This window comes from Podarcis gaigeae (assembly GCF_964106915.1).
Source record: "Podarcis gaigeae genome assembly, chromosome: Z".
In the NCBI taxonomy this organism is placed as follows: Eukaryota; Metazoa; Chordata; class Lepidosauria; order Squamata; family Lacertidae; genus Podarcis; species Podarcis gaigeae.
This window is the reverse complement of record NC_139691.1, coordinates 105,001-132,500: the sequence shown is the minus strand read 5'-3', so window position 1 is coordinate 132,500 and position 27,500 is coordinate 105,001. Positions and strand designations below refer to the sequence as shown.

Sequence of the window (27,500 nt, the reverse complement as noted above, 5' to 3'; positions counted from 1 at the left end):
TCATCCCTAGCGAACGGGTCCAACGGTGAGGCATGCTGGGAGTTGTAGTCCCAAAACATTGAGGGCCCTTAATTCATATATACATTATCTTTACACATATAAATTATCTTTATGAGGAAAATCTCTATATAACTTTATCTTTTCTATTAGAACAGCCTCGTCCTCGCTGTTGCCTCCGCCAAGATGGCCGCCATCCCTTCTGACGCCAATTGTCCCTCCGCGCTTCCCCTCGCCGGCTCCTGATTGGCTGAAACCCGCCTCCAGCTCTTGCCTCCGCCAAGATGGCCGCCGCGGCTTGCGCACCTTGCCCCTCTCCGGCCACCGTCGACCTTGCTACGTCATCGAATTGTCTTGCCTCCTTCCCCCTCTCCGGCTCCTGATTGGCTGCGGCTTGAACTTTGTCCCTCAGCGGCCGCCGTCCCTCACTCGGTTGCTAAGCGAAGAAGAAAACGGTCCAAAATGGCGGCGGCTGCCCGTCATCCTATCATCCCGCCTCCTCTCCCTTCTCCGCCTCCTGATTGGCTGCGGCTTCAACTATGTCCCTCAGCGGCCGCCGTCCCTCACTCCGTTGCTAAGCGAGGAAAAAGCCACTCCAAAATGGCGGCGGCTGCCCGTCATCCTCTCATCCCGCCTCTTCTCCGCCTCCTGATTGGCTGCGGCATTAACTCTGTCCCTCAGCGGCCGCCGTCCCTCACTCCGTTGCTAAGCGAAGAAGACAGCGGTCCAAAATGGCGTCGGCTGCCCGTCATCCACTTGTCCCGCCTCCTCTCCCTTCTCCGCCTCCTGATTGGCTGCGGCTTGAACTTTGTCCCACTTCGGCCGCCGTCGGTCGCCGGAACGTCACGCCGTTGCTAAGCGAGGAAAAAGCCAGTCCAAAATGGCGACAGCTGCCCGTCATCCTCTCATCCCGCCTCCTCTCCCTTTTCCGCCTCCTGATTGGCTGCGGGATCAACTTTGTCCCTCTTCGGCCGCCGTCGGTCGCCGGAACGTCACGCCGTTGCTAAGCGAGGAAAAAAGAGTCCAAAATGGCGGCGGCTGCCCGTCATCCTCTCATCCCTCCTCCTCTCCCTTCTCCGCCTCCTGATTGGCTGCGGGATCCACTTTGTCCCTCTTCGGCCGCCGTCGGCCGCCGGAAGTCGTCCGGAGGAAGAAGAAGGCGGCCCAAGATGGCGGCGGCGTCGTTCTGAGGCGAAGCGTCTGAGGCGAAGGCGGGATGTTCTCGGCCCTGAAGAAGCTGGTGGGCTCGGAGGCCGGCCAGGCCCGGGAGAAGCCCATCCCGCCCGGCCTGCAGTCCATGAACCAGGCGCTGCAGCGGCGCTTCGCCAAAGGCGTCCAGTATAACAGTGAGTGGGGCTGGGGAAGAAGAAGGGGAAGAAGGGGGATGAAGAAGAATCATAATAATAATAATAATAATATGTCCATAATAATAATAATAATAATAATAATAATAATATGTCCATAATAATAATAATAATATGTCAATAATAATAATAATAATAATAATAATAATAATATGTCCATAATAATAATAATAATAATAATAATAATAATAATAATAATAATGATGATGATATGTCCAGTATAACAGTGAGTGAATAATCCGAATAATGGGAATAATATGAAGAAAATGAATGAATGTTAATAATAATATGTCCAGCATAATAATAATAATATGTCCAGAATAATAATAATAATAATAATAATAATAATAATAATAATAATAATAATAATGATATGTCCAGTATAACAGTGAGTGAATAATCCGAATAATGGGAATAATATGAAGAAAATGAATGAATGTTAATAATAATATGTCCAGTATAATAATAATAATAATAATAATAATAATAATAATAATAATAATAATAATAATAATAATGATATGTCCAGTATAACAGTGAGTGAATAATCCGAATAATGGGAATAATATGAAGAAAATGAATGAATGTTAATAATAATATGTCCAGTATAATAATAATAATAATAATAATAATAATAATAATAAGTCCAGTATAACAGTGAGTGGGGCTGGGGAAGAAGAAGGGGAAGAAGGGGGATGAATAATAATAATAATAATAATAATAATAATAATATGTCAATAATAATAATAATAATAATAATAATAATAATAATGATATGTCCAGCATAACAGTGAGTGAATAATCCGAATAATGGGAATAATATGAAGAAAATGAATGAATGTTAATAATAATATGTCCAGTATAATAATAATAATAATAATAATAATAATGATATGTCCAGTATAACAGTGAGTCGGGCTTGGGAATAATATGAATAATGTGAATGAATGTTAACAATAATAATAATGATAATGATAAGAATAATATGTCCTGTATAATAATAATAATAATAATAATAATAATAATAATAATAATATGTCAATAATAATAATATGTCAATAATGATGATGATGATGATAATAATATGTCCAGTATAATAATAATAATAATAATAATAATAATAATATGTTCATAATAATAATAATGATGATAATAATAATAATAATAATAATAATAATAATAATAATATGATGTCCATAATAATAATAATAATTTATTATTAACCCGGAAGCCCTTGAACCCGGAAGCCCTTGAACCCGGAAGCCCAGGGCGGCCCCTCAAACCCGGAAGCCCAGGGCGGAGCCTCGAACCCGCAACCCCACACCGACTCGGCCCCGGACACACTGACCAGATGCTTGGAAGCTGTGGCTGGATGGTTTCGTGGGAGCCGATTGAAACTAAATCCTTCGAAGACAGAGGTCCTATGGCTGGGTTGGGATGGCATGGGGATGAGGGACCAACTCCCTTCTCTTGCGGGGGCCCAATTAGTGCCATTGCCTTCCGTTAAGGGTTTGGGTGTAATCCTTGACGCCTCCCTTTCCATGGAGGCGCAGGTTACAGCAACAGCCAAGGCGACATTTTCCCACCTTCGCCGCATCAAGCAGTTGGTCCCTTACCTCTCCCGCCCTGATCCATGCGACGGTCACCTCCAGGCTTGACTACTGTAATTCGCTCTAGGCGGGGCTGCCCTTGAAGCTGTCCCAGAAACTCCAGCGGGGGCAGAATGCTGCAGCGAGGCTCCTCACGGGGTCCCTGCCATGGGAGCATCTTCCCCCAGTGCTTTTCAAGCTGCACTGGCTCCCGGTGGAGTACAGGGTCAGATTTAAGGTGCTGCTTTTGACCTTCAAAGCCCTTCACGGCCTAGGACCCTCGTACCTCCGGGACCGCCTCTCCCGGTCTGCCCCACGGAGAGCCTCAAGGTCCATAAATAACAACACCCTAGTGGTCCCGGGCCCTAAGGAAGTTAGATTGGCTTCGACCAGAGCCAGGGCCTTTTCAACTCTGGCTCCGGCCTGGTGGAACTCTCTGCCTCATGAGACCAGGGCCCTGCAGGATCTGATTTCTTTCCGCAGGGCCTGTAAGACAGAGTTGTTCCGCCTGGCCTTTGGCTTGGAGCCAGTTTGATTCCCTCCCTCCCCCCCTCTCTCTTTTTTCCCCTTCTTTTCCTTCTCCTCCTGCGATGAGGCTACATTTTAATATTTTAATGTTCCATTATTTTAATTGTTGTGTTTTATTTTTGCTTTTAAGTTTGTAATCATTCATCTTGTTTTTATTATTGCTTGTAAGCCGCTCTGAGCCCGGCCTTGGCTGGGGAGGGCGGGGTATAAATAATATATATATATGCCTAGACACCCCAACTTTTACACGGGAAGACACCCGAGGACACCAAAACCTGCAATATATATATATATATATATATATATATATATATATATGTCAGAGCTGCCCGAGGTCCCAGCTCACAAAGGACCAACGCCAGTTCCTTGTTCTATACAAAAGTCTTTTTTGACGTTCGGTTTCCATTTCCAAGCCGCGGCCCGCAGCTCTACGTCTCGAACCCTAGACGGCCGAAGCTCCGTCTGAATCTCCTCCCCCCAGACACCAGTTTAGCCCTGCTCCACCTCTTCCTCTGCTCTTTCCTCCTCTGGGTCCGCCTGTCCGCTGGGGTCTCGCCCGTTCTGGACTCTTCTGGCGCTGAGTCCCCGGAGTCTTCCCCCCGCCTCCGGCGGGCTTTCGGACCTGGTTCCCAATCCGTGCCGCGCGCCTGTACATTCGAACTTGGCGCCCGCGCCCAGCCGGCAACCTTCCTCCTGACCGTTACACGGCTTTGGTCGCTGCTTCCCTCTTCCGGGAGGCTAGCTGGGAAGGAAGGGGTTTCCCGAACCCCCCGAAACTGACTGTGCAGGCGGTTTGGAAAAAGGTAAAGGTAAAGGTACCCCTGCCCGTACGGGCCAGTCTTGACAGACTCTGGGGTTGTGCGCCCATCTCACTCAAGAGGCCAGGGGCCGGCGCTGTCCGGAGACACTTCCGGGTCACGTGGCCAGCGTGACATCGCTGCTCTGGCGAGCCAGAGCCGCACACGGAAACGCCGTTTACCTTCCCGCTGGTAAGCGGTCCCTATTTATCTACTTGCACCCGGAGGTGCTTTCGAACTGCTAGGTTGGCAGGCGCTGGGACCGAGCAGCGGGAGCGCACCCCGCCGCAGGGATTCGAACCGCCGACCTTTCGATCGGCAAGTCCTAGGTGCTGAGGCTTTAACCCACAGCGCCACCTGCGTCCCCTAGGCGGTTTGGAAGCTGCCCCCAAATCCCCATTTCTCCTGAGCTAAAATGCATCAACGTCAGGCGTCGGGCAAATGCCAAACAAGAGCCCAGCTCTCTCCCTCCTCGGTTTGACGGCAAGACTGGCCTTGACTCTCCCAGTAGAAGAGACACAGAAATCGCTTATTTTCTGAAGACAAATGATGCAGAGACTAACGCCAGAGCATGTTCTCGGAAGTAGCGAGATCGGAGTAGGAACGGGAATATCCTTTGAAATTCCAGTAGCACCTTAAAGACCAACTAAGTCAGTTCTTGGTATGAGCTTCCGTGTGCATGCAGTGGCGTAGCGTGGGTTGTCAGCCCCCGGGGCAAGGCAAGCAATTTGCGCCCCCTAAACCGTGGATTTTAGCACTCGAGTGCGAGCGCGCCCCCCCCCCGATGTTGCGGCCGGCCCTCCCGCACCCCCCACGCTACGCCACTGGGGCTGGGGGCGAGCGAAGGAGCCGAGGACCCCCCCCCTCCTTAAGGCTCAGCAGGAATTTATTAAATTTATTCTTTGCGGAGCCCCCTCCCCGCCCCCTCCTCCCCTTGGGCTGTAGGCGGAGCCCGATCCGGCCGGGTCCAGACTCCGTCCTCGCCCGCCCGCCCCCCCCCCGCGGCTGAGAGCCGGAGCCAGCGGCACCCCCTTCTGCCGGGAGACCCTGGCCCGCCCGCCGGCTTCCTCTCGGAGGGTTTGGGGGAGCGCCCCTCGGAGGGGATGGCGGCGGCGGGGCGCGGAGGAAGGAACTTGCCCCCCCCCGATGTTGCGCCCCGTGCGGCCGGCACCCCTGGCACCCCCCACGCTACGCCGCTGTGTGCATGCGCACTTCTTCAGATCCCCCCTTTCTGGTTGAGAGTCCCGGAGCAGGAACGTCTGGGATGGCAACCTGGGTTGGGCTCCTAGGGGAGGAGGGAGAGGGTACCTGGAGGATATCTAAACCGCATGAAAGCGGTCCTTTCTTTGGACCTGCCGCGGACTCGCCACGCAGGTGCCGTCCGCTATCCTTACTCTTTCTTTGAACCAACCTCGGGGGCCTTTCGACTTCCTTCCGCCTGTCCCGGAGCAACGCAGACCCAATCGGTGAACTCCCATATATATATATATATATATTTTTAAATTTTTTTATTGGATTTTCACATTTTATAAAGACACAAAGAAAAAACACACATAAATGCTTTCATATCCTTACTTTCATTACATGTTTTATTATTATTATATTATGTTATATCATTATTATTATATATTATATTATTATTATTATTCTTTTATTAAACTATGTTATGTTATTATTATTATTATTATTATAAATTATGTTATGTTATTATTATTACATGTTTTATTATTATTATATTATATCATTATTATTATATATTATGTTATATTATTATTATTCTTTTATTAAACTATGTTATGTTGTTATTATTATTATTATTACATGTTTTATTATTATTATTATTATTATTATTTTATTAAACTATGTTATGTTGTTGTTATTATTATTACATGTTTTATTATTATTATTATTATTATTCTTTTATTAAACTATGTTATGTTGTTATTATTATTATTACATGTTTTATTATTATTATTATTATTATTATTATTTTATTAAACTATGTTATGTTGTTGTTGTTATTATTATTATTATTATTATTATTACATGTTTTATTAACATAACAACAACATAACATAGTTTAATAAAATAATAATAATAAAAAAACACGTAATAATAATAATAATAATAATAATAATAAAACATGTAATAATAATAATAACAACATAACATAGTTTAATAAAATAATAATAATAATAATAATAATAAAATGTAATAATAATAATAATAACAACATAACATAGTTTAATAAAAGAATAATAATAATAAAAAACATGTAATAATAATAATAATAACAACATAACATAGTTTAATAAAAGAATAATAATATAACATAATATATAAAAATAATGATAACATAATATAATAATAATAAAACATGTAATAATAATAATAACATAACATAATTTATAATAATAATAATAATAATAACAACATAACATAGTTTAATAAAATAATAATAATAATATAACATAATATATAAAAATAATGATATAACATAATATAATAATAATAAAACATGTAATAATAATAATAATAACATAACATAATTAATAATAATAATAATAATAATAACAACAACATAACATAGTTTAATAAAATAATAATAATAATAATATAACATAATATATAATAATAATAATGATATAACATAATATAATAATAATAAAACATGTAATATTAATAATAATAACATAACATAATTTATAATAATAATAATAATAATAATAATAATAATAATAATAACAACATAACATAGTTTAATAAAATAATAATAATAATAATATAACATAATATATAATAATAATAATTATGATTTAACATAATATAATAATAAAACATGTAATATTAATAATAATAACATAACATAATTTATAATAATAATAATAATAACAACAACATAACATAGTTTAATAAAATAATAATAATAATATAACATAATATATAATAATAATGCTATAACATAATAATAATATAACATATGTGACTCCTTCTGGGAGTCTTCCGATTCGCTGGAGAGGCTCATGGAATCTCTCGGGCCGCTGTCCTCCTCCCCTACGCTGCCCTCCGATTCTTCCCCTTCGCTCTCCGTTCCCTCTCTCCCCTGTGCCTCTGCTCCTGAGCCCCTGACAATATGTAATAATAATAACAACATAACATAGTTTAATAAAAGAATAATAATAATAAAAAAAACATGTAATAATAATAATAATAACAACATAACATAGTTTAATAAAATAATAATAATAATAATAATAATAATAATAATAATAATAATAATAATAATTCTCTCTCCCCTGTGCCTCTGCTCCTGAGCCCCTGACAAGATATATATATTATTTTTCTATCTTTGTGCCATAGTTGACCTTATTCTATTGTACGGGAGTGCATTGCAGTTTGCTATTTATTTCACTTTATTTTGCTCAACGCTACATTGTACGTTACTATAGTTTTTCTCTTTTCTTCCCTTTTACGCATCCGGGGCCACCGCAATATTCTTCTCTTTCTTCTTTTTCTATTTCTATTTCTCCTGCGTCTTTTCTTTCTTATCTCATCTCTCTTTTTATTCCCCTTTCCCCGCAGTGAAGATCGTCATCCGCAAGATTATTCTATTTCTTTTTCTTCTTCTCTTCTTCTTTCTATTCTTCTATTCTTCTTTATTCCTCTTTCCCCGCAGTGAAGATCGTCATCCGCAATATTATTCTATTTCTTCTTCTTCTCTTCTTCTTTCCATTCTTCTCTTCTTCTTTATTCCTCTTTCCCCGCAGTGAAGATCGTCATCCGCAATATTCTTCTATTTCTTCTTCTTCTTCTCTTCTTCTTTCTATTCTTCTATTCTTCTTTATTCCTCTTTCCCCGCAGTGAAGATCGTCATCCGCAAGATTATTCTATTTCTTCTTCTTCTCTTCTTCTATTCTATTCTTCTATTCTTCTTTTTTCCTCTTTCCCCGCAGTGAAGATCGTCATCTGCAAGATTATTCTATTTCTTCTTCTTCTCTTCTTCTATTCTATTCTTCTATTCTTCTTTATTCCTCTTTCCCCGCAGTGAAGATCGTCATCCGCAAGATTATTCTATTCCTTCTTCTTCTTCTCTTCTTCTTTCTATTCTTCTTTTTTCCTCTTTCCCCGCAGTGAAGATCGTCATCCGCAAGATTATTCTATTTCTTCTTCTTCTTCTCTTCTTCTCTTCTATTCTTCTATTCTTCTCTTTCTTCTTTTCTATTTCTATTTCTTCTGGATATTTTATCCCATCTCTCTTTTTCTTCCTCTTTCCCCGCAGTGAAGATCGTCATCCGCAAGATTATTCTATTTATTCTTCTTCTTCTATTCTTCTCTTTCTTCTTTTCTATTTCTACTTCTTCTTCTCCTTTTATTTCTTATATCATCCCTCTTTTTCTTCCTCTTTCCCCGCAGTGAAGATCGTCATCCGGGGAGACCGCAACACCGGCAAAACCACCCTGTGGCACCGGCTGCAGGGCAAGAAGTTCCTGGACGCCTACGTCCCCACGCAGGAAATCCAGGTCACCAGCATCCACTGGAACTACAAGAGTGAGTCTCGGGCCGGGTCCTGCGTTCGAATCCTGCTTCCTTTTTCCCGGGAAGCATCCTTCTACTTCCTGTCTCCTCCTGCCTCCTTCCTCCTCCTCCTTGAAGCATCCTTCCACTTCCTGCCTCCTCCTTCCTCCTCCTCCTTCCAGCATCCTTCTACTTCCTGTCTCCTCCTTCCTCTTCCTCCTTGGGTACTTTCCACTTCCTGTCTCCTCCTTCCTCTTCCTCCTTGGGTACTTTCCACTTCCTGTCTCCTCCTTCCTCCTCCTCCAGGAAGCATCCTTCTACTTCCTTCCTCCTCCTCCTTCAAGCATCCTTCTACTTCCTGTCTCCTCCTGCATCCTTCCTCCTTCTCCTTCCAGCTTCCTTCTACTTCCTGTCTCCTCCTGCCTCCTTCCTCCTTGGGTACTTTCCACTTCCTGTCTCCTCCTTCCTCCTCCTCCAGGAAGCATCCTTCTACTTCCTTCCTCCTCCTCCTTCAAGCATCCTTCTACTTCCTGTCTCCTCCTGCATCCTTCCTCCTTCTCCTTCCAGCTTCCTTCTACTTCCTGTCTCCTCCTGCCTCCTTCCTCCTCCTTCCAGCTTCCTTCTACTTCCTGTCTCCTCCTTCCTCCTCCTCCTTCAAGCATCCTTCTACTTCCTGTCTCCTCCTGCATCCTTCCTCCTCCTTCCAGCTTCCTTCTACTTCTTGTCTCCTCCTTCCTCCTCCTCCTTCAAGCATCCTTCTACTTCCTGTCTCCTCCTGCCTCCATCCTTCCTCCTCCTTCCAGCTTCCTTCTACTTCCTGTCTCCTCCTTCCTCCTCCTCCTTCCAGCTTCCTTCTACTTCCTGTCTCCTCCTTCCTCCTCCTCCTTGAAGCATCCTTCTACTTCCTATCTCCTCCTGCATCCTTCCTCCTCCTTCCAGCTTCCTTCTACTTCCTGTCTCCTCCTTCCTCCTACTCCTTGAAGCATCCTTCTACTTCCTGTCTCCTCCTGCATCCTTCCTCCTTCTCCTTCCAGCTTCCTTCTACTTCCTGTCTCCTCCTGCATCCTTCCTCCTCCTTCCAGCTTCCTTCTACTTCTTGTCTCCTCCTTCCTCCTCCTCCTTCAAGCATCCTTCTACTTCCTGTCTCCTCCTGCCTCCATCCTTCCTCCTCCTTCCAGCTTCCTTCTACTTCCTGTCTCCTCCTTCCTCCTCCTCCTTCCAGCTTCCTTCTACTTCCTGTCTCCTCCTTCCTCCTCCTCCTTGAAGCATCCTTCTACTTCCTATCTCCTCCTGCATCCTTCCTCCTCCTTCCAGCTTCCTTCTACTTCCTGTCTCCTCCTTCCTCCTCCTCCTTGAAGCATCCTTCTACTTCCTATCTCCTCCTGCATCCTTCCTCCTCCTTCCAGCTTCCTTCTACTTCCTGTCTCCTCCTTCCTCCTCCTCCTTCCAGCTTCCTTCTACTACCTGTCTCCTCCTTCCTCCTCCTCCTTGAAGCATCCTTCTACTTCCTATCTCCTCCTGCATCCTTCCTCCTCCTTCCAGCTTCCTTCTACTTCCTGTCTCCTCCTTCCTCCTCCTCCTTCCAGCTTCCTTCTACTTCCTGTCTCCTCCTTCCTCCTCCTCCTTGAAGCATCCTTCTACTTCCTATCTCCTCCTGCATCCTTCCTCCTCCTTCCAGCTTCCTTCTACTTCCTGTCTCCTCCTTCCTCCTCCTCCTTCCAGCTTCCTTCTACTTCCTGTCTCCTCCTTCCTCCTCCTCCTTGAAGCATCCTTCTACTTCCTGTCTCCTCCTGCGTCCTTCTACGTCCTGTCTCCTCTTCCTCCTTGGGTACCACTCCTACTCCTTGAAGCATCCTTCTACTTCCTGTCTCCTCCTTCCTCCTCCTCCTCCAGGAAGCATCCTTCTACTTCCTTCCTCCTCCTCCTTCCAGCTTCCTTCTACTTCCTGTCTCCTCCTGCCTCCTTCTACTTCCTGTCTCCTCCTTCCTCCTCCTCCTTGAAGCATCCTTCTACTTCCTGTCTTCTCCTGCCTCCTTCTATAGAGAAATAGAATGATGAGAAATATTAGAAATAGAAAGTAAGAGATAGATTAATAAGTAGAAATGGAAAAGAAGAAATAGAAGCGGAAGAATAGAAGAGAATAATAAGAAATAGAATAATAGAATAAGAGGAAATAGAATAATAGAATAAGAGGAAATCGAAATGGAAAAGAAGAAATAGAAGCGGAAGAATAGAAGAGAATAATAAGAATGAGAATAAGAGAATAAGAAGGAATAGAAATGGAAAAGCGAAATAGAAGCGGAAGAATAGAAGAGAATAATAAGAAATAGAATAATAGAATAAGAGGAAATAGAATAATAGAATAAGAGGAAATAGAAAGAGAAGAATAAAATAGAATAAGAAGAAATAGAATAATAGAATAAGAGGAAATAGAAATGGAAAAGAAGAAATAGAAAGAGAAGAATAGAATAGAAAAATAAGAAAGAGAATAATAGAATAAGAGGAAAGAGAATAATAGAATAAAATAGAATAATAGAATAAGAGGAAATAGAATAATAGAATAAGAGGAAATAGAAATGGAAAAGAAGAAATAGAAGCGGAAGAATAGAAGAGAATAATAAGAATGAGAATAAGAGAATAAGAAGGAATAGAAATGGAAAAGCGAAATAGAAGCGGAAGAATAGAAGAGAATAATAAGAAAGAGAATAATAGAATAAGAGGAAATAGAAAGAGAAGAATAAAATAGAATAAGAAGAAATAGAATAATAGAATAAGAGGAAATAGAAATGGAAAAGAAGAAATAGAAAGAGAAGAATAGAATAGAAAAATAAGAAAGAGAATAATAGAATAAGAGGAAAGAGAATAATAGAATAAAATAGAATAATAGAATAAGAGGAAATAGAATAATAGAATAAGAGGAAATAGGAATGGAAAAGAAGAAATAGAAGCGGAAGAATAGAAGAGAATAATAAGAATGAGAAGAAGAGAATAAGAAGGAATAGAAATGGAAAAGCGAAATAGAAGCGGAAGAATAGAAGAGAATAAGAGGAAATAGAATAATAGAATAAGAGGAAATAGAAAGAGAAGAATAAAATAGAATAAGAAGAAATAGAATAATAGAATAAGAGGAAATAGAAATGGAAAAGAAGAAATAGAAAGAGAAGAATAGAATAGAAAAATAAGAAAGAGAATAATAGAATAAGAGGAAATAGAAATGGAAAAGAAGAAATAGAAGCGGAAGAATAGAAGAGAATAATAAGAAAGAGAATAAGAAGGAATAGAAATGGAAAAGCGAAATAGAAGAAGAAATAGAAATTAAATCAGGAAAAAAAATACTGAGAAGTAGAATCAGAGAAAAAGAGACGAAGAAATAGAAATGGAAAAGAAGAAATGGAAGAAGAAGAAATCGAAATTGAATCATGGAAAAGAAGTAGAATGAAAAAAAAAGGATTATAGAAAATTAGAGATAGATAGAGATAGATATATGTGATATATATATATCGCAATAAAGAAGAGATAGAAATGGAAAATACGAAATTTACAGCGAAAAAAGAGGAAGAGCAAATACGACGCCGAATCCGGGTCCCGCGTTCGAATCCTGACCCCCTTTCCTTCCCTCTTCCGCCTAGCGACCGACGACATCGTCAAAGTCGAAGTGTGGGACGTCGTCGACAAAGGTGAGCCCCTTCCTCTTCCCCGGCTGGGACCCCGGGAGGCTCTCCAAACTGACCCCGCTTTGGGCCGCCATTTTTAATTTTCTTTTTGGGCGCAGGCAAGTGCAAGAGGCGGGGCGACGGGCTGAAGCTGGAGAACGACCCCTCCCAGGAGGTGAGGCCCGGGTTCGAGACTCCCTTTCCCACCCACCCCTCCTTCGAGCCCCCGTTAAAACGTCTCTTTTTTTCTCTCTCGAACCCGAGGCCGAGGCGGCCCTGGCTCTGGACGCCGAGTTCCTGGACGTCTACAAGAACTGCAACGGCGTGGTCATGATGTTTGACATCACCAAGCAGTGGTGAGGAGGGTCTCGAACCCGGACGCCCAGGGCGGAGCCTCGAACCCGCAACCCCAGGGCGGCCCCTCGAACCCGCAACCCCAGGGCGGCCCCTTGAACCCGGAAGCCCAGGGCGGCCCCTCGAACCCGGAAGCCCTTGAACCCGGAAGCCCAGGGCGGAGCCTCGAACCCGCAACCCCAGGGCGGCCCCTCGAAACCGGAAGCCCTTGAACCCGGAAGCCCAGGGCGGCCCCTCGAACCCGGAAGCCCAGGGTGGCCCCTCGAAGCCGAGACAATATCTCACCCCAAGGCGGCCCCTTGAACCCCCAAACCCAGGGCGGCCCCTCGAACCCGAGACAATGACTCACCCCAGGGGGGCCTCTTGAACCCGCAACCCAGGTTGGCCCTTTGAACCCCCAACCCCAGGGCACCCCCTCGAACCCGAGACAATGACCCTCCCCAGGACGGCCCCTTGAATCTGCAACCCCACCCTAAGGTGGCCCCTCGAACCTGCAACCCCAGGGCACCCCCTCGAACCCGCAACCCCAGGGCGGCCCCTTGAACCCGGAAGCCCAGGGCGGCCCCTTGAACCCGGAAGCCCAGGGCGGCCCCTTGAACCCGGAAGCCCAGGGCGGCCCCTCGAACCGGGAAGCCCAGGGCGGAGCCTCGAACCCGCAACCCCAGGGCGGCCCCTTGAACCCGGAAGCCCAGGGCGGCCCCTCGAACCGGGAAGCCCAGGGCGGAGCCTCGAACCCGCAACCCCAGGGCGGCCCCTCGAACCCGCAACCCCAGGGCGGCCCCTCAAACCCGGAAGCCCAGGGCGGAGCCTCGAACCCGCAACCCCAGGGCGGCCCCTTGAACCCGGAAGCCCAGGGCGGCCCCTCGAACCGGGAAGCCCAGGGCGGAGCCTCGAACCCGCAACCCCAGGGCGGCCCCTCGAACCCGGAAGCCCAGGGCGGAGCCTCGAACCCGCAACCCCAGGGCGGCCCCTCGAACCCGGAAGCCCTTGAACCCGGAAGCCCAGGGCGGCCCCTCGAACCCAGAAGCCCAGGGCGGCCCCTCGATCCCGGAAGCCCAGGGTGGCCCCTCGAAGCCGAGACAATATCTCACCCCAAGGCGGCCCCTTGAACCCCCAAACCCAGGGCGGCCCCTCGAACCCGAGACAATGACTCACCCCAGGGGGGCCTCTTGAACCCGCAACCCAGGTTGGCCCTTTGAACCCCCAACCCCAGGGCACGCCCTCGAACCCGCAACCCCAGGGCGGCCCCTTGAACCCGGAAGCCCAGGGCGGCCCCTTGAACCCGGAAGCCCAGGGCGGCCCCTCGAACCCGGAAGCCCAGGGCGGCCCCTCGAGCCCGGAAGCCCAGGGCGGAGCCTCGAACCCGCAACCCCAGGGCGGCCCCTCGAACCCGGAAGCCCTTGAACCCGGAAGCCCAGGGCGGAGCCTCGAACCTGGAAGCCCAGGGTGGCCCCTCTAACCCGCAACCCCAGGGCGGCCCCTCGAACCCACAACCCCGCACCCCAGGGTGGCCCTTCAGACCTTGAACCCCTCACCCCAGGGCGGCCCCTCGAACCCGCAACCCCATCCCAGGGCAGCTCTCAAACCCGCAACCCCAGGCCTCCCCTCAAACTCCCAACCCAGGGCGGCCCCTCGAACCTGGAACCCCACACTCCAGGGTGGCCCTTTGAACCGGCAATCCCATCCCAGGGTGGCCACTCGAACCCAGGACAATGACCCATCTCAAGGTGGCACCTTGAACCCGCAACTCCTGGACAGCCCCTCAAACCCACAACCCCACCGCAGGGCGGAGCTGAACCCTTGAACCCCCAACCCCGCATCCCAGGACGGCCCCTCGAACCCGCAACCCTGCACCCTAGTGTGGCCTCTCGAACCCAGGACAATGGCCCACCCCAGGGCAGCCCTCGAATCCGCAACCCCACCCCAGGGTGGCCCCTCAAACCTTCAACCCCACCCCAGGGCAGCCTCTGGAACCCGCAACCCCACAGCAAGGCGGCCCCTCGAACCCAGAACCCCACCCCAGGGCGGCCCCTCGAACCCCCAACCCCAGGGCGGCCCCTCGAACCTGAGACCATGACCCATCTCAAGGTGGCCCCTCGAACCCGCAACCCCGCCCTAGGGTGGCCCCTCCAACCTTCAACCACACCCCAGGGCAGCCTCTTGAACCCGCAACCCCAGGGCGGCCCCTCGAACCCGCAACCCCAGGGCGGCCCCTCGAACCCGCAACCCCACCCCAAGCCGGCCTCCCAAACTTGCAATCCTGCAGCCCAGGGCGGCCCCTCGAACCTGAGACCATGACCCATCTCAAGGTGGCCCCTCGAACCCGCAACCCCAGGGCAGCCCCTTGAACCCGCAACCCCAGGGCAGCCCCTTGAACCCGGAAGCCCAGGGCGACCCCTCGAACCCGGAAGCCCAGGGCGGAGCCTCGAACCCGCAACCCCAGGGCGGCCCCTCCAACCCCCAACACAGCACCCAGGGCGGCCCCTTGAACCCAGAACCCCACCCCAGGGCGGCCCCTCGAACCTGAGACCATGACCCATCTCAAGGTGGCCCCTCGAACCCGCAACCCCAGGGCAGCCCCTTGAACCCCCAACCCCAGGGCACCCCCTCAAACCTGAGACCATGACCCATCTCAAGGTGGCCCCTCGAACCCGCAACCCCAGGGCAGCCCCTTGAACCCCTCACCCCAGGGCGGCCCCTCCAACCCGGAAGCCCAGGGCGGAGCCTCGAACCCGCAACCCCAGGGCGGCCCCTCCAACCCCCAACACCGCACCCCAGGGCGGCCCCTCGAACCCAGAACCCCACCCCAGGCCGGCCCCTCGAACCCGCAACCCCACCCCAAGCCGGCCTCTCAAACCTACACCCCCACCCCAGGGCGGCCCCTCGAACCTGAGACCATGACCCATCTCAAGGTGGCCCCTCGAACCCGCAACCCCGCCCTAGGGTGGCCCCTCCAACCTTCAACCGCACCCCAGGGCAGCCTCTCGAACCCGCATCCCCAGGGCGGCCCCTCCAACCCCCAACACCGCACCCCCGGGCGGCCCCTTGAACCCAGAACCCCACCCCAGGCCGGCCCCTCGAACCCGCAACCCCGCCCCATTCCATCCCCTCGAACCCGCGACCCTGACCCCCTCCCCCCCCCCCTTGCAGGACCTTCAACTACGTCCTGCGCGAGCTGCCCAAGGTGCCCAACCACGTGCCCGTCTGCGTCCTGGGCAACCACCGGGACATGGGCGAGCACCGGGTCATCCTGCCCGACGACGTGAGGGACCTCATCCGAAAGATCGACAGGTGAGCAGGGAGAAAGCCAGCTCCTCAAGCTGCTCCCCAGGGCATTGCATTGAATGAAGTCCCCGCTCTGAGAAAGCTAGCTCCTCAAGGTGTATGGCATTGCATTAGGGAGGAGCTCCCCGCAGGGAGAAAGCCAGCTCCTCAAGCTGTTTCCCATTGTATTACATTGTATTGTATTGTATTGTATTAGGGAGGAGCTCCCCGCAGGGAGAAAGCCAGCTCCTCAAGCTGTTCCCCATTGCATTGCATGGAGGTCCCCGCTCTGAGAAAGCTAGCTCCTCAAGGTGTATTGTATTGCATTGCATTGCATTGCATTGCATTAGGGAGGAGCTCCCCGCAGGGAGAAAGCTAGCTCCTCAAGCTGTTTCCCATTGCATTGCATTGCATTGCATTGCATTGTATTAGGGAGGAGCTCCCCGCAGGGAGAAAGCCAGCTCCTCAAGCTGTTTCCCATTGCATTGCATTGAAGTCCCCGCTCTGAGAAAGCTAGCTCCTCAAGGTGTATGGCATTGCATTGCATTGCATTGCATGGCATTGAATGAAGTCCCCGCTCTGAGAAATCTAGCTCCTCAAGGTGTATTGTATTGCATTGCATTGCATTGTATTGCATTGTATTGTATTGTATTGTATTGTATTGTATTGTATTAGGGAGGAGCTCCCCGCAGGGAGAAATCTAGCTCCTCAAGCTGTTCCCCATTGCATTGCATGGAAGTCCCCGCTCTGAGAAAGCTAGCTCCTCAAGGTGTATTGTATTGCATTGCATTGTATTGCATTGTATTGTATTGTATTAGGGAGGAGCTCCCCGCAGGGAGAAAGCCAGCTCCTCAAGCTGTTCCCCATTGCATTGCATGGAGGTCCCCGCTCTGAGAAAGCTAGCTCCTCAAGGTGTATGGCATTGCATTGCATTGCATTAGGGAGGAGCTCCCCGCAGGGAGAAATCTAGCTCCTCAAGCTGTTCCCCATTGCATGGAATGAAATCCCCGCTCTGAGAAATCTAGCTCCTCAAGGTGTTTTCCATTGCATTGTATTGCATTGTATTGTATTGTATTACATTAGGGAGGAGCTCCCTGCAGGGAGAAAGCTAGCTCCTCAAGCTGTTTCCCATTGCAGTGCATGGAATGAAATCCCCGCTCTGAGAAATCTAGCTCCTCAAGGTGTATTGTATTGCATTGCATTGTATTGCATTGTATTGTATTAGGGAGGAGCTCCCCGCAGGGAGAAAGCTAGCTCCTCAAGCTGTTTCCCATTGCAGTGCATGGAATGAAATCCCCGCTCTGAGAAATCTAGCTCCTCAAGGTGTTTTCCATTGCGTTGCATTGCATTGCATTGCATTGCATTGTATTGTATTGTATTGCTTTAGGGAGGAGCTCCCCGCAGGGAGAAAGCCAGCTCCTCAAGCTGTTCCCCATTGCATTGCATGGAATGAAATCCCCGCTCTGAGAAATCTAGCTTCTCAAGGGGTATTGCATTGTATGGTATTGTGGGAGGCAGGAGCTCCCCGCACCGAGAAATCTAGCTCCTCAAGCTGTTTTTTTTTTAAAAAAAAGTTTGATGGCCGGAGATCCCTGCTGTAAGAAAGCTAGCTCCTCAAGCATTGCATTGAACGAACTCCCCGCTCTGAGAAATCTAGCTCCTCAAGATGTGCTTTATTGCATTGCATTGCATGGAATGAACTCCCCGCTCTGAGAAATCTAGCTCCTCAAGGTGTTTTTTCTATCGCATTGCATTCGGGAGGAGCTCCCCGCAGGGAGAAAGCTGGCTCCTCAAGCTGTATTGCATTGCATGGTGTGAGGCAGGAGCTCCGTGCCTTAATTTCATTGTGTGGCATGAGCTCCCTGCACCGAGAAATCTAGCTCCTCAAGCTGGTTTCTTTCAGCGCATGGCAGGAGATCCCCGCTGTAAGAAAGCTGGCTCCTCAAGCATTGCCTTGAACGAACTCCCCGCAGGGAGAAATCTAGCTCCTCAAGCCATTTTCCCCTGCTTTGCATGGCATTGAATGAACTCCCCGCTCTGAGAAATCTAGCTCCTCAAGTCATTTTTCATTGCGTTGCATTGAACGAACTCCCCGCAGCGAGACATCTAGCTCCTCCAGCTCTTGCTTTCATATTTCCCCCAGGCCCCCCGGCGCCTCCTACGTCCGCTACGCCGAGTCCTCCATGAAGAACAGCTTCGGCCTCAAGTACCTCCACAAGTTCTTCAACATCCCCTTCTTGCAGCTGCAGGTAAGCAGTGCGAATCCTCCGATCAAATCGGGGTCAGGCTGGATGACCCCCGGAACCCCATCCGCCGTTTGCCCGACCCATTCAGAATCCGCTATCATTCCTTTCCCATCTTTCCTGCACTCATTCATCTTTTTTCACTCCTTTCCCATCTTTCATGCATCCATTCATCTTTTTTCACTCCTTTCCCATCTTTCCTGCATCCATTCATCTTTTCCCCCCATGCATTCATTCATCTTTTTTCACTCCTTTTTTCATCTTTCGTGCATTCATTCATCTTTTTTTCACTCTTTTCCCATCTTTCATGTATCCATTCATCTTTATTCACTCTTTTCCCATCTTTCATGCATTCATTCATCTTTTCCCCCCATGCATTCATTCATCTTTTTTCACTCCTTTTTTCATCTTTCATGCATTCATTCATCTTTTTTCACTCCTTTCCCATATTTCATGCATTCATTCATCTTTCCCCCCCATGCATTCATTCATCTTTTTCCCCCATGCATGCATTCATCTTTTTTCACTCTTTTCCCATCTTTCATGCATTCATTCATCTTTTTTCACTCCTTTCCCGTCTTCCCTGCATTCATTCATCTTTTTTCACCCCTTTCCCATCTTCCCTGCATTCATTCATCTTTTTTCACTCCTTTCCCATCTTTCCTGCATTCATTCATCTTTTTTCACTCCTTTCCCATCTTTCCTGCATTCATTCATCTTTTCCCCCCATGCATTCATTCATCTTTTTTCACTCCTTTTTTCATCTTTCATGCATTCATTCATCTTTTTTTTCACTCTTTTCCCATCTTTCATGCATCCATTCTTTTTTCACTCTTTTCCCATCTTTCATGCATTCATTCATCTTTTCCCCCCATGCATTCATTCATCTTTTTTCACTCCTTTCGCATATTTCATGCATTCATTCATCTTTTTTCACTCCTTTCCCATCTTCCCTGCATTCATTCATTTTTTTCACTCCTTTCCCGTCTTCCCATCTTTCATGCATTCATTCATCTCTTTTCACTCCTTTTTTCATCTTTCATGCATTCATTCATCTTTTTTCACTCCTTTCGCATCTTTCATGCATTCATTCATCTTTCCCCCCCATGCATTCATTCATCTTTTTTCATTCCTTTCCCATATTTCATGCATTCATTCATCTTTTTTCACTCCTTTCCCATCTTCCCATCTTCCATGCATTCATTCATCTTTTTTCACTCCTTTCGCATCTTTCATGCATTCATTCATCTTTCCCCCCATGCATTCATTCATCTTTTTTCACTCTTTTCCCATCTTTCATGCATTCATTCATCTTCCCCCCCCCCGTGCATTCATTCATCTTTCCCCCCCATGAATTCATTCATTTTTTTTTCACTCCTTTCGCATCTTTCATGCATTCATTCATCTTTTTCCCCCATGCATGCATTCATCTTTTTTCACTCTTTTCCCATCTTTCATGCATTCATTCATCTTTTTCCCCCATGCATGCATTCATCTTTTTTCATTCCTTTCCCATATTTCATGCATTCATTCATCTTTTTTCACTCCTTTCCCATCTTCCCATCTTCCATGCATTCATTCATCTTTTTTCACTCCTTTCGCATCTTTCATGCATTCATTCATCTTTCCCCCCATGCATTCATTCATCTTTTTTCACTCTTTTCCCATCTTTCATGCATTCATTCATTTTTTTCCCCCATGCATGCATTCATCTTTTTTCACTCCTTTCCCATCTTTCATGCATTCATTCATCTTTTTTCACTCTTTTCCCATCTTTCATGCATTCATTCATCTTTCCCCCCCATGCATTCATTCATCTTTTTTCACTCCTTTCCCATCTTTCCTGCATTCATTCATCTTTTTTCACTCCTTTCGCATCTTCCCTGCATTCATTCATCTTTTTTCACTCTTTTCCCATCTTCCATGCATTCATTCATCTTTTTTCACTACCATCTTTCCTGCATTCATTCATCTTTTCCCCCCATGCCTTCATTCATCTTTTTTCACTCTTTTCCCATCTTCCATGCATTCATTCATCTTTTTTCACTCCTTTTTTCATCTTCCCTGCATTCATTCATCTTTTTTCACTCCTTTCGCATCTTTCATGCATTCATTCATCTTTCCCCCCATGCATTCATTCATCTTTTTTCACTCCTTTCCCATCTTTCCTGCATTCATTCATCTTTTTCCCCCATGCATGCATTCATCTTTTTTAACTCCTTTCGCATCTTTCATGCATTCATTCATCTTTTTTCCCCCATGCATTCATTCATCTTTTTTCACTCCTTTCGCATCTTTCATGCATTCATTCATCTTCTCCCCCCATGCATTCATTCATCTTTTTTCACTCCTTTCCCATCTTTCCTGCATTCATTCATCTTTTTTCATTCCTTTCCCATATTTCATGCATTCATTCATCTTTTTTCACTCCTTTCCCATCTTCCATGCATTCATTCATCTTTTTTCACTCCTTTACCATCTTTCCTGCATTCATTCATCTTTTCCCCCCATGCATTCATTCATCCTTTCGCATCTTTCATGCATTCATTCATCTTCCCCCCCCGTGCCTTCATTCATCTTTTTTCATTCCTTTCCCATATTTCATGCATTCATTCATCTTTTTTCACTCCTTTCCCATCTTCCCATCTTCCATGCATTCATTCATCTTTTTTCACTCCTTTCCCATCTTCCCTGCATTCATTCATCTTTTTTCACTCCTTTCCCGTCTTCCCTGCATTCATTCATCTTTTTTCATTCCTTTCCCATATTTCATGCATTCATTCATCTTTTTTCACTCCTTTCCCATCTTTCATGCATTCATTCATCTTTTCCCCCCATGCATTCATTCATCTTTTTTACTCCTTTCCCATCTTTCATGCATTCATTCATCTTCCCCGCCCCCCGTGCCTTCATTCATCTTTTTTCATTCCTTTCCCATATTTCATGCATTCATTCATCTTTTTTCACTCCTTTCGCATCTTTCATGCATTCATTCATCTTTTACCCCCATGCATTCATTCATCTTTTTTCACTCCTTTCCCATCTTTCATGCATTCATTCATCTTTCCCCCCCATGCATTCATTCATCTTTTTTCACTCCTTTCCCATCTTTCCTGCATTCATTCATCTTTTTTCATTCCTTTCCCATATTTCATGCATTCATTCATCTTTTTTCACTCCTTTCCCATCTTTCCTGCATTCATTCATCTTCTCCCCCCATGCATTCATTCATCTTTTTTCACTCCTTTCCCATCTTCCCTGCATTCATTCATCTTTTTTCACTCCTTTCCCGTCTTCCCTGCATTCATTCATCTTTTTTCATTCCTTTCCCATATTTCATGCATTCATTCATCTTTTTTCACTCCTTTCCCATCTTTCATGCATTCATTCATCTTTTCCCCCCATGCATTCATTCATCTTTTTTACTCCTTTCCCATCTTTCATGCATTCATTCATCTTCCCCGCCCCCCGTGCCTTCATTCATCTTTTTTCATTCCTTTCCCATATTTCATGCATTCATTCATCTTTTTTCACTCCTTTCGCATCTTTCATGCATTCATTCATCTTTCCCCCCCGTGCCTTCATTCATCTTTTTTCATTCCTTTCCCATATTTCATGCATTCATTCATCTTTTTTCACTCCTTTCCCGTCTTTCATGCATTCATTCATCTTTTTTCACTCCTTTCCCGTCTTCCCTGCATTCATTCATCTTTTTTCACTCCTTTCCCATCTTCCCTGCATTCATTCATCTTTTTTCACTCCTTTCCCGTCTTCCCTGCATTCATTCATCTTTTTTCATTCCTTTCCCATATTTCATGCATTCATTCATCTTTTTTCACTCCTTTCCCATCTTTCCTGCATTCATTCATCTTTTTTCACTCCTTTCGCATCTTCCCTGCATTCATTCATCTTTTTTCACTCCTTTCCCATCTTCCCAGCATTCATTCATCTTTTTTCACTCCTTTACCATCTTTCCTGCATTCATTCATCTTTCTCCCCCATGCATTCATTCATCTTTTTTCATTCCTTTCCCATATTTCATGCATTCATTCATCTTTTTTCACTCCTTTCCCGTCTTTCATGCATTCATTCATCTTTTTTCACTCCTTTCCCATCTTCCCTGCATTCATTCATCTTTTTTCACTCCTTTCCCGTCTTCCCTGCATTCATTCATCTTTTTTCACTCCTTTCCCATCTTTCATTCATCTCGTTTCCATTTCTGGGCTAACAACAGTCTGGCCGCAGTTTTTGCACAGAAAAGGAAATTAACATCTTGCCTATTAATACCAATTAAAAATGCTTTTTTTTTTTTTTTTAAATGTTATATATATATATATATAATATCTATCTATCTATGTCATATATATATATAATAAGATCTATGTAATATATATGTAATATAATATATAATCTATGTAATATATATGTAATATAATATATAATCTAGATTATATATTATATAATCTAGATTATATATTATATTACATAGATTATATATTATATTACATAGATTATATATTATATTACATATATATTACATAGATTATATATTATATTACATATATATTACATAGATTATATATTATATTACATAGATTATATATTATATTACATATATATTACATAGATTATATATTATATTATATATATATTACATAGATTATATATTATATTACATATATATTACATAGATTATATATTATATTACATAGATTATATATTATATTATATATATATTACATAGATTATATATTATATTACATATATATTACATAGATTATATATTATATTACATAGATTATATATTATATTACATATATATTACATAGATTACATATTATATTACATATATATTACATAGATTATATATTATATTACATAGATTATATATTATATTACATATATATTACATAGATTAAATATTCTATTATATATATATTACATAGATTATATATTATATTACATATATATTACATAGATTATATATTATATTATATATATATTACATAGATTATATATTATATTACATAGATTATATATTATATTACATATATATTACATAGATTATATATTATATTACATAGATTATATATTATATTACATATATATTACATAGATTATATATTATATTACATAGATTATATATTATATTACATATATATTACATAGATTATATATTATATTACATATATATTACATAGATCTTATTATATATATATATATATATATATATATATATATATATGACATAGATAGATAGATATTATATATCATTTTTCCAGAAGTTCTTTCCTTTTTTACATTCCCACCGCCGATCCGAAAATGTTCCTTTTTTTTCTTTACAACGCCAAGATTTCTGATTTTCCTCCTCCGTTTTTGCCAATAATGATTGCGCTGGCGTCATAAGACCGTCGTTTTCATCCTTGCAGGCTGTTAATTTTATCCTTTCGTTCCACGTATAAATATAGTTACACATATCTTATAAATTACATATATCTTATAAATTTACATATATATCTTATATATTTGTAAATGACAGATATATTTTATAAATTATATAAATTTTCTGGGCAAAAACTGCGGTTAGCCCAGAAATGGAAACAAGATGAATGAAAGATGGGGAAAAAGATGAATGAATCCATATATAAATGACATATATATTATAAATATTATTATAAATATAGAAATCCATATATTCTATACCTTGGAGACGTCGTTTTGCCTCCGCTGCTGAATATTTCTATTTGAAATTTGGATTTTTTTGGGGGAAAAAGGATTTCCCCCCCCTTGAAATCCTCATTATATATTCGCGCCCCTCCCCCCCTAGAGAGAGACGCTCCTTCGTCAACTGGAAACGAACCAATTAGACATTGACGCCACGCTAGAGGAACTTTCGGTCCAGCAGGAGACGGAGGACCAGAACTATGAGATGTAAGAGGAATCCGATGCATGCTTATTAATTATTACTAATAATTATTAATTATTAATTACTCGTGATTAAATACTAAAATAAGAATAAACAGAAGAAGAGCGCGAATGCTTATTGCTAATGTCAATCAGCGGAATGCTTCTTAGTAAGATGAACAGCCTGAATGCTTATGAAGAATAGTAATAATGTGAATGCTTATTAATAATATGAATTATTAATAATAATTAATTATTTATTTACTTCTGACTAAATAATAAAATAATAATAAGAAGAAGAGCTAATGTCAATCATCGGAATGCTTCTTAGTAAGATGAATAGCCTGAGTGCTTATGAAGAATATTAATAATGTGAATGCTTATTAATAATATGAATTATTAATAATAATAATTAATTATTAATTTACTTCTGACTAAATAATAAAGTAATAATAATAAGAAGAGCTAATGTCAATCATCGGAATGCTTCTTAGTAAGATGAATAGCCTGAATGCGTATGAAGAATATTAATAATGTGAATGCTTATTAATAATATGAATTATTAATAATAATTAATTATTAATTTACTTCTGACTAAATAATAAAATAATAATAATAAGAAGAGCTAATGTCAATCATCGGAATGCTTCTTAGTAAGATGAATAGCCTGAATGCTTATGAAGAATATTAATAATAGGAATGCTTATTAATAATATTAATTATTATTAATAATAATTAATTATTAATTACTTCTGACTAAATAATAAAATAATAATAATAATAAGAGCTAATGTCAATCATCGGAATGCTTCTTAGTAAGATGAACAGCCTGAATGCTTATGAAGAATAGTAATAATGTGAATGCTTATTAATAATATGAATTATTAATAATAATTAATTATTAATGACTTCTGACTAAATAATAAAATAAGAATAATAAGAAGAAGAGCGTGAATGCTTATTGCTAGTGTCAATCATCGGAATGCTTCTTAGTAAGATGAACAGCCTGAATGCTTATGAAGAATATTAATAATGTGAATGCTTATTAATAATATTAATTATTAATAATAATTAATTATTAATTACTTCTGACTAAATAATGAAATAATAATAAGAAGAAGAGCGCGAATGCTTATTGCTAATGTCAATCATCTGAATGCTTCTTAGTAAGATGAATGGCCTGAATGCTTATGAAGAATATTAATAATATGAATGCTTATTAATAATATGAATTATTAATAATAATTATTAATTACTTCTGACTAAATAATAAAATAATAATAAGAAGAAGAGCTAATGTCAATCATCGGAATGCTTCTTAGTAAGATGAATAGCCTGAGTGCTTATGAAGAATATTAATAATGTGAATGCTTATTAATAATATGAATTATTAATAATAATTAATTATTTATTTACTTCTGACTAAATAATAAAATAATAATAAGAAGAAGAGCTAATGTCAATCATCGGAATGCTTCTTAGTAAGATGAATAGCCTGAATGCTTATGAAGAATATTAATAATAGGAATGCTTATTAATAATATTAATTATTAATAATAATAATAATTAATTATTAATTACTTCTGACTAAATAATAAAATAATAAGAAGAAGAGCTAATGTCAATCATCGGAATGCTTCTTAATAAGATGAATAGCCTGAATGCTTATGAAGAATATTAATAATATGAATGCTTATTAATAATATTAATTATTAATAAAAATTAATTATTAATGACTTCTGACTAAATAATAAAATAATAATAAGAAGAGCTAATGTCAATCATCGGAATGCTTCTTAGTAAGATGAATAGCCTGAGTGCTTATGAAGAATATTAATAATGTGAATGCTTATTAATAATATGAATTATTAATAATAATTAATTATTAATTTACTTCTGACTAAATAATAAAATAATAATAATAAGAAGAGCTAATGTCAATCATCGGAATGCTTCTTAGTAAGATGAATAGCCTGAATGCTTATGAAGAATATTAATAATAGGAATGCTTATTAATAATATTAATTATTATTAATAATAATTAATTATTAATTACTTCTGACTAAATAATAAAATAATAATAAGAAGAAGAGCTAATGTCAATCATCGGAATGCTTCTTAATAAGATGAATAGCCTGAATGCTTATGAAGAATATTAATAATATGAATTCTTATTAATAATATTAATTATTAATAATAATTAATTATTAATTACTTCTGACTAAATAATAAAATAAGAATAATAATAAGAAGAGCACGAATGCTTATTGCTAATGTCAATTATCGGAATGCTTCTTAATAAGATGAATAGCCTGAATGCTTATGAAGAATATTAATAATATGAATGCTTATTAATAATATGAAGTATTAATGATAATTAATTATTAATTACTTATGACTAAATAATAAAATAATAAGAAGAGCGTGAATGCTTATTGATAGTGTCAGTAATCTGAATGCTTATTAATAAGATGAATAGCCTGAATACTTATGAAGTATATTAATAATGCGAATGCTTAATAATATTACTAACGTGAATGCTTAATAAGATGAATAATGTGGATTCTTATGAATAATATTAATAATGCTTACATGAGCTCTTATGAATAATATGAATACTTATTCATAATATCAATGTGAATGCTTATTAATATTAATTATGTGAATGGTTATTAATAATGCGAATGCTTATTAATAATATCAATAATGTGAATACTTATTAATAATGTCAATAATATGGATGTTTATCAATAATATCAATAATATGAATGTTTATTAGTAATATTAATAAGGTAAATTCTTATTAATAATGTCAATAACATGAATGCTTATTAATAATATGAGTAATGTAGTTTTTTATTAATAATTGGAATAACATGAATGCTTATCAATAATATGCATAATATTAATTGTGTGAATGCCTATTAATAATATCAGTAATATGAATATGAAATATATGAATAATATCATGTGGACGCTGATTAATAATATTAATACGAATCATGTGAATGCTTATTAATGGTTTATTAAGGCTTATTAATGGTAAATTAAAGCTTATTAATGGTTGATTAAGGCTTATCAATGGTTGATTAGGGCTTATTAATGGTCGATTAAAGCTTATTAATGGTTGATTACGGCTTATCAATGGTTGATTAAGGCTTATTAATGATCGATTAAAGCTTATTAATGGTTTATTAAGGGTTATTAATGGTTGATTAATGCTTATTAATGGTTGATTAAGGCTTATCAATGTTTGATTAATGCTTATTAATGGTTGATTAAGGCTTATTAA

General features: G+C 41.8%; 1 protein-coding gene across 1 annotated transcript in view; it reads left to right on the top strand.

Moving 5' to 3' along the window:
* The first annotated feature begins 1,145 nt into the window (after nucleotides 1-1,145).
* The window catches only part of RABL6 (RAB, member RAS oncogene family like 6), a 34,741-nt gene continuing 8,386 nt past the window's right edge, over nucleotides 1,146-27,500 (top strand). The window contains 8 exon segments of the mRNA XM_083723184.1: nucleotides 1,146-1,343; nucleotides 8,689-8,823; nucleotides 12,420-12,467; nucleotides 12,563-12,618; nucleotides 12,708-12,799; nucleotides 15,948-16,088; nucleotides 18,205-18,310; nucleotides 24,132-24,235. Of these exon segments, the coding sequence (XP_083579310.1) occupies nucleotides 1,214-1,343; nucleotides 8,689-8,823; nucleotides 12,420-12,467; nucleotides 12,563-12,618; nucleotides 12,708-12,799; nucleotides 15,948-16,088; nucleotides 18,205-18,310; nucleotides 24,132-24,235 (812 nt within the window). The 5' untranslated portion in view covers nucleotides 1,146-1,213.